General features: G+C 40.7%; 1 protein-coding gene across 5 annotated transcripts in view; it reads left to right on the top strand.

Moving 5' to 3' along the window:
• The window catches only part of LOC133611214 (uncharacterized), a 261,184-nt gene that overhangs the window by 228,319 nt on the left and 24,121 nt on the right, over positions 1-8,744 (top strand). For 2 of the 5 annotated variants that reach the window (XM_072913690.1, XM_072913695.1), the window contains one exon: positions 2,239-3,896. In XM_072913690.1, coding sequence (XP_072769791.1) covers positions 2,239-3,428 — 1,190 coding nt within the window. In that variant the 3' untranslated portion in view covers positions 3,429-3,896. Of the gene's footprint in view, positions 1-302; positions 453-2,238 lie in introns of those variants that run through there. The other 3 variants (XR_012050587.1, XM_072913693.1, XM_072913694.1) reach the window with 3 other exon arrangements.

The following is an 8,744-nucleotide window of genomic DNA, read 5'->3' as shown; positions in this document are numbered from 1 at the left end:
TCGATTGTTCGATAAGAAAAGAACCGATTCCATGGATTCGAATCCCTTTTTGAGAAACGATTCCCGTTATTGAAGCCACTATAGTAAAGAAAAAGATTTGGTTCTTTATTCGAATCCCTGTGAACGAATCCCGTGTCACAGGAAATGTCCTGTGGCACGTCACAGGAAATGACGTAGCTCAGTCATTCGGCGGCAGATACAGAAAGCAGCAACAACATTTGATCGGAAAAAAACGCTCCAAGGCATGGCTTCACTTTACTAAGAAATACGACGAGGAAACGGCTATCTGCAATTATTGACAGGCTTCGCTTTCCTGTAAGGGGAGCAGTACAACAAACATGTTGAAACATGTTCAGACCGTACATAACCTGAAGGTTAGAGAAACAGCGACAGAGATGACGAAGCACGCCCCTCTTCCTCTGCTTCTACCTGCAGTCCCAGTGATAGTGCTGGTGAGTAACTAACGTTAACTTTTGCCGGTTAATTTCCATATCTGCTCACTGCTCACTGCTCACCTTTAGGCTAAAATAACGTTACCTCGTATGTCAACCAGGACTGCAGTAATGTTAGCTAGACTAACGTTACCTAAGCATACTCAGTGGCTAACGTTAACGTTAACGTTAGCCTTTTTGTATGTGTCTGATAACGTTAACGGTATCTTGTAGCCTACACCTTTCCAGAGTTTGCAGGTCTGTCTAATAAATAATACAAATGAATGCAGCATTTTCCCTGCATTAATTTTTCTCAGGTGACCCAATTAAAGGGGCACTAACAGTCAATAATATTATTATTATTATTTTTATTTTTTTAAATATATAAGTGAAGGGTGCCAAAAGTGAGTTTTTGTTAAACCAAGTATTGTGTTTTTTTTCTCCATATACAACAACCTATCTGGATTCGATAAGAGAATCGATAAGGAATCGGTTCGATACGAGGATTCGATAATGGCATCGAAATCGATAATTTCTTAACAAACATCATCCCTACTGGTCAGACCTGTGTCAGACAGTTTTGGAGATCCTTTGTGTGATCAAACACACTTAAAGTTTCTCCAATCTTTCACAGTTTGATCGCTGTATACCTTCGGGTTGCTAGATGACCACTTTAAGCTAGATAGCCTCCTATTTAGAGAGCAAACAGCACTTTCAAGAACGACTTCTCTGAATTTAGATTAACATTATTAGGAATAATTTTGAGAATGTGTTATATAAATGGAGGGGATTAGATTATGGTCTGGGAAGGCAAATCTCTGAAGGTCTTCATGTGTCAGCTGGAAGTACTCTGAGCATACTTGCCAACCTTGAGACCTCCGATTTCGGGGGGAGGGGATGGGCGTGGTCGGGGTGGGACGGGGGCGTGGTTGGGGGCGTGGCTAAAAGAGGAAGAGTATATTTACAGCTAGAATTCACCAAGTCAAGTATTTCATATATTTATATATATATATATATATATATATATATATACAAGAAATACTTGACTTTCAGTGAATTCTAGCTATATATATTTATTTATTTTATTATTTATATATATATATATATATATTTTTTTTTATATATATATATATATATATATATATATATATATATATATATAATAAATACTTGAATTTCAGTGTTCATTTATTTACACAAATACACACACATAACACTCATCTACTCATTGTTGAGTTAAGGGTTGAATTGTCCATCCTTGTTCTATTCTCTGTCACTATTTTTCGAACCATGCTGAACACCCTCTCTGATGATGCATTGATGTGTGGCACGCACAAAAGTGCTTTCATCAAATGCACTAGAAGGCAGTATTGTCCTGTTTAAGAGTGTCACAACATTGCTGTTTACGGCAGACGAACTGCTTTACGGTATACAAAAAAGTGACTGCTGTTGTTGTGTGTTGTTGCCACGCTGGGAGGACCTTAATGAAACTGCCTAACAATAAACCCACATAAGAAACCAAGAACTCGCCCTCCATCATTCTATAGTTATAACGTGATTGGGCAGGTACGCTTTTTTATATTGTGGAGGACCTGAGTCCGCCTGAATTTCGGGAGAAAATTTGTCCCGGGAGGTTTTCGGGAGAGGCGCTGAATTTCGGGAGTCTCCCGGAAAATCCGGGAGGGTTGGCAAGTATGACTCTGAGGGACTGTTATGAGATCTTCCTAGACATTTTGAGGTCATAAACGGGTTATTGAACAAAGCTGGACTTTTCTAAAGCATGGTTTTCTCTTCCTGTGTTCTGCAGGAGTCAGTGAAGAACATTTTCTCCCAAAGCCGCAGGAGGAGCCACAGCCCCGCCACATTAAAGAGGAAAATGAGCCACAGTCCACCCACATTAAAGATGAAAAGGAGGAGCCACAGCCCCTTCACATGAAGGAGGAAGAACACAGCATCAGTCGGGATGGAGAGCATCTTGAAGGACAGGAGGAGTTCTCATTGATTAATGTCCCTGTTAAGGGTGAAGATGATGAGGTCAAAGGTGAAAGTGAGGAGAAGAGAGAGGCGGAGCCTCCAAGCAGCAGCTCAACAGAAGCTGATGGAGACCACTGTGGATTATCACAAGCAGACAAGCTCTTAGCTCCACTATCAGATAGTGACGACACAACGTCACACTCTCCTGACACTGATGATGAAGACTCTGAAGCTGATAAGACATGTCACACTGACGACACGCACTTGAAATGCTCTCACTGTGACAAAACCTTTAAATACCATTTTTATCTGAAAACACACATGAGAATGCACACGGGAGAAAAACCTTTTTCATGCTCAATCTGCGGTTTAGGTTTTACACAGAGTGGAAGTTTGACCGTACACATGAGAACGCACACAGGAGAAAAACCCTTTTCTTGTTCAGTCTGTGGTAAAGGTTTTGTCACGAGTCAAAATTTGAACGTACACGTGAGAACGCACACAGGAGAGAAACCTTTTTCTTGTTCAATCTGCGGTAAAGGGTTTGTAACAAGTCAAAGTTTGAATATACACACAAGAACGCACACCAAGGAAAAACCTTTTCCGTGTTCAATCTGTGGTAAAGGTTTTGTAACAAGTCAAAATTTAAAACTACACATGAAAATGCACACCGGTGAGAAACATTTTATCTGTTCAAAATGTGGTAAAGGTTTTACACAAAGTCAATGTTTAAAAAGACACACCAGATTACACGGCGAAGAAAAACCTTTTTCTTGTTCAATCTGTGGTAAAAGTGTGAAAAATTTGAAAATACACATGAGAATACACACTGGTGAAAAAACATATTCCTGTTCGAGCTGCAACAAAAGCTTTTATGACCGATCAGAACTTGGAAGACACATGAGAACACACACAGGTGAGAAAGTGTTGAGTTGCAGTGTGTGTCATGAAAGGTTTTCTTATAAGTACCAGTTGAAGAAACACAAATGTGCTGGTGAGAACAGCAGGAGCAAATTAAGTTAAAGGATTCCAATTAAACGTGCAAGACTTTGATAACTTGGACTGTCTAACAACATCATTACATATAGTGAAGTGAATTATGTTTATGATGCTTTTTCACTAGAGAATCAAAGTGCTTTACACAGTGATCTACATTTAAACCAGTGTGGGGAACAAGGGTGAAGTGACTTGCCCAAGGACACAACAACAGTGACTAGGATGGCAAAAGCTGAAATCGGACCTGCAGGAACCCTCAAGTTGCTGGCATGGCCGCTCTACCGACTGAGCAACGCCGCCCAACATAACGTGTGATGTCATGTGTGTAACAATCGTGTTGATATGCTTTTACCATTTATAGATAATGATTGTTGTCATTTTAATTACATTCAACATTGTGTACTTTTTTTTTAAATGTACTTGAGTAATTTGACTAAATGGGTGAGAGTAAACACTACAAAACATGTTCTATCCAATAAACATTTGATGTGTATATGAATATTCATCATTCACTTCTATATTTATTCATGCAAGTGTTTGTTATAGGTTTTCAAAACAATTAAGTGTTACATATTTTCATATCTAATTCTAAATGATTGCATAGATGAAGTCATTTATAAGATGTACATATTTGTTTTGCATCTGTTCATTCCTTTGCTTTTGAGTACACAGAAGTCTCTCATATTTACTGGTTCACATCTTAAACATCTTTTGGATCACTTCTGGAAGCATATTATTTATTGCATACATCATATGAGTAGTTATGTTTTATTAAAGTTAAAAGTTAAAGTACCAATGATTGTCACACACACACTAGGTGTGGCGAGATTATTCTCTGCATTTGACCCATCACCCTTGATCACCCCCTGGGAGGTGAGGGGAGCAGTGGGCAGCAGCGTTGGCCGCGCCCGGGAATCATTTTGGTGATCTAACCCCCAATTCCAACCCTTGATGCTGAGTGCCAAGCAGGGAGGTAATGGGTCCCATTTTTATAGTCTTTGGTATGACTCGGCCGGGGTTTGAACTCACAACCTACCGATCTCAGGGCGGACACTCTAACCACTAGGCCACTGAGTAGGTATACAAGATCATTTACTTTTACAATGTGTGACTTTATAAAATGATTGATCGGGTCTTGATAATCCATTCTATTATCTTTAATACTTTCTTTTGTAATATGAATGTTGGTTTGTGATTTTTTTTTAATATGTACAGTATTTCCCCAATACCTTTATGCAACAAGCAATGTTTGGTGCAATAAATGTAGTTAATATTTGTTGAGTGTTTATTTTGTTCTATTTAATATTGCAGTAATTTTTTATTTATTTTAGTCTTTATATGATTCATATGTCATTCTCAATTTAGTTTTTCATCTATAATAACTCCTAAAAATTTGATTTCCTTTACGCTTTAAAAAAAAAGAAAGATTTGTTTTACACTTTTACAATATCCAAATATCCATCCATCCATCTTCTTCCGCTTATCCGAGGTCGGGTCGCGGGGGCAGCAGCCTAAGCAGGTAAGCCCAGACTTCCCTCTCCCCAGCCACTTTGTCCAGCTCCTCCCGGGGGATCCCGAGGCGTTCCCAGGCCAGCCGGGAGACATAGTCTTCCCAACGGGTCCTGGGTCTTCCCCGTGGCCTCCTACCGGTCGGACGTGCCCTAAACACCTCCCGAGGGAGGCGATCGGGTGGCATCCTGACCAGATGCCCGAACCACCTCATCTGGCTCCTCTCGATGTGGAGGAGCAGCGGCTTTACTTTGAGCTCCCCGCGAATGACAGAGCTTCTCACCTTATCTCTAAGGGAGAGCCCCGCCACTCGGCGGAGGAAACTCATTTCGGCCGCTTGTACCCGTGATCTTGTCCTTTCGGTCATGACCCAAAGCTCATGACCATAGGTGAGGATGGGAACGTAGATCGACCGGTAAATTGAGAGCTTTGCCTTCCGGCTCAGCTCCTTCTTCATCAAAGTAAAGTCTCTGCTACTCCACATCGAGAGGAGCCAGATGAGGTGGTTCGGGCATCTGCTCAGGATGGGGAGGTATTTGGGCACGTCCGACCGGTGGATGGCCATGGAGAAGACCCAGGACACGTTGGGAGACTGTGTCTCTCGGCTGGCCCAGGAATGCCTCGGGATCACCTGGGAGGAGCTGGACAAAGTGGCTGGGGAGAGAGAAGTCTGGGCTTCTCTGCTTAGGCTGCTGCTGTGACCCGACCTCGGATAAGCGGAAGAAGATGGATGGATAAGATGGAGGTTTTATTAAATAATTTGGAGGCATCCTGCGGGGTGGATTGACAAAATCTAACGGGCCGTATTTTGCCCAGGTCAGCTCTAAACAAACATGACGTTATGATATATTTAAATAAGTTATCAGTCTTGAGAAGCAGGAAGTTATCGGTTTTAAAAAGAAAGTGCATCCCTATATCGTACCATAAAACACAATTGTAACGATTATTTAGATGTTATGAAGAGGTCAAGGAATTGATGATCAATTGCTTTATTGTGTAAGATCACTTACTGCCTGCAGTAACCACACCAAAATAACAGCTACATCGCCACACTAACACCACACACATCTCATTACAATATAAAATAATTACAAAACCAATATTCATATCACAAAAGAGAGTAATGAGGATCATTATTAGACATTCAACAAATTATTCATAAAGTCACACATTTTAAAAGTAAATCAACTTGTAGTAGGGATGTCCCGATCCAGGTTTTTGCACTTCCGATCCGATACCGATACTGACCGATACCGATACTGGCCTATCCGAGCATGTATTATAGTTTAAAGTTATTTAGCCTACTTAGTTGTCAGAATCATGTTGAAACGGGTTTTAGTACTCTTGATAACAACTAGCCAGCTGAATTAGGGGAGTTTGAATAATACACAATGGTTGGTAACAAGAAACTGACCTGTTTATTAAAGGATAAACACAAAATAGACAAAATTATACATGGCAAACAGAAATGGCATCATTGAACTAGGGCTGGGCGATATGGCCTTTTTTAAATATTGCGATATTTTAAGGCCATATTGCGATACACGATATATATCTCGATATTTTGCCTTAGCCTTGAATGAACACTTGATGCATATAATCACAGCAGTATGATGATTCTATGTGTTTTGATTGATTGATTGAGACTTTTATTAGTAGGTTGCACAGTGAAGTACATATTCCGTACAATTGACCACTAAATGGTAACACCCCAATAAGTTTTTCAACTTGTTTAAGTCGGGGTCCACTTAAATTGATTCATGATACAGATATATACTATCAGATATATACTATCATCATAATACAGTCATCACACAAGATAATCACATTGAATTATTTACATTATTTATAATCCAGGGTGTGGAGGGGGGCGCCGGATGTAAATGTCAAAAAGACAGCCAAAAGAGTTTGATATGAGAATAAATCTAAAGTTAAAATATAGGGTAGAAATGCACCCATTTGCAGGAAATGTAGTCTTGATTTTCAAAATTTTCTTTCAAGGCTTGCATGTCTACATTAAAACATTCTTCTTCAAACTGCATTAACATATGCTACTTTTAAACTTTCATGCAGAGAAGGAAATCACAACTAAAAAAATCACTATTTTTTTCATACGGTGTTGATGTGGAAATTTTTGCCTCAGCATTTTGATGGTGTGGGCGTGTGGCACCGAATGGAGATAAGCGTCTCGACAGACGTCACAATATTTGAACAATGATGACGAAAACTGTTTTCTCTGTCGTGTCCGTGTGTCGAAAATTGTTATGCGCTTATTTTTTTATTTGATTTTGTGCGTGGCATAGATTTGCCATGCGCAGAGGACGTTTGAGCAGGCGCGCACCTTAGCGGCTGCGCTAGCATCACAGCTAACGTTAGCCATGCTGCTACCTCTCTGCTGGGTGAGGACGTATACGTATGTGACGTGTGACGTGTGTAAGAAGTTGCGCTTGCTGTCTGTGAGAAGGAGACAGAAGAAGGAGTGGGAAGAGCCTGTAGTGCAATGCCAGCAGCTAAAAGCAACTGCGTGAGAATCCACAGACCTGTGGATGTGTTGAAGGTGTGCTGGAAAATGCGGAAGGGAAATAGGGAGCAGCAGAAAAGTGGAATGTATTATTTAAATCCGTGCGTTGGAAAACACGGACCGGAGTTTTTTTTTAAACTGGATCTGGATCGGCATTTTCTCATGCCTTGCCGATACGCATTTTTTGGCAAATATCGGCGGCCGATCCGATCCAAATATCGGATCGGGGCATCCCTAACTTGTAGAATACACCACTGTTCCAAAATTGTAAAACATAAATATGCTTCCTGAAATTGGCCAGAATACGTTTCAGATGTGAACTAAAAGATATGAATTGAGAGGAATGTATGTGTAAAGCAAAAATAATGAACAAATATGTACAGTTGTGGTCAAAAGTTGACATACACTTGTAAAGAACATAATGTCATGGCTGTCTTGAGTTTCCAATCATTTCTACAAGTCTTATTTTTTTGTGATAGAGTGATTGGAGCACATACTTGTTGGTCACAAAAAAACATTCATCAAGTTTGGTTCTTTTATGAATTTATTATGGGTCTACTGAAAATGTGAGCAAATGTGCTGGGTCAAAAGTATACATACAGCAATGTTAATATTTGCTTACATGTCCCTTGGCAAGTTGCACTGCAATAAGGTGCTTTTGGTAGCCATCCACAAGCTTCTGCTTGAGTTTTTGACCACTCCTCTTGACAAAATTGGTGCAGATCAGCTAAATGTGTTGGTTTTCTGACATGGACTTGTTTCTTCAGGACTTTGGGAAGGCCATTCTAAAACCTTCATTCTAGCCTGTTTTAGCCATTCCTTTACCATTTTTGACGTGTGTTTGGGGTCATTGTCCTGTTGGAACACCCAACTGCACCCAAGACCCAACCTCCGGCCTGATGATTTTAGGTTGTGTTGCGTTTTGGACCAGTTGTTCCTCCCAGGGAATTCAAGTCACAATTCGCTCCCAAGTTCTTTCCGACACTTAAAGCTGAGTTGAAAAACCACCAGAGACAGAATAGGTATTTTGTTGTATATTCTCAAAGCTTTGCCAACTCAGTGGCCTAGTGGTTAGAGTGTCCGCCCTGAGATCGGTAGGTTGTGAGTTCAAACCCCGGCCGAGTCATACCAAAGACTATAAAAATGGGACCCATTACCTCCCTGCTTGGCACTCAGCATCAAGGGTTGGAATTGGGGGTTAAATCACCAAAATTATTCCCGGGCGCGGCCACCGCTGCTGCCCACTGCTCCCCTCACCTCCCAGGGGGTGATCAAGGGTGATGGGTCAAATGCAGAGAATAATCTCGCCACAC

The sequence above is a fragment of the Nerophis lumbriciformis genome, linkage group LG08 (genome assembly GCF_033978685.3).
Source record: "Nerophis lumbriciformis linkage group LG08, RoL_Nlum_v2.1, whole genome shotgun sequence".
NCBI classification, from domain to species: Eukaryota; Metazoa; Chordata; class Actinopteri; order Syngnathiformes; family Syngnathidae; genus Nerophis; species Nerophis lumbriciformis.
The sequence above is the reverse complement of the archived record's forward strand: the minus strand, read 5'-3'. Positions and strand labels throughout refer to the sequence as shown.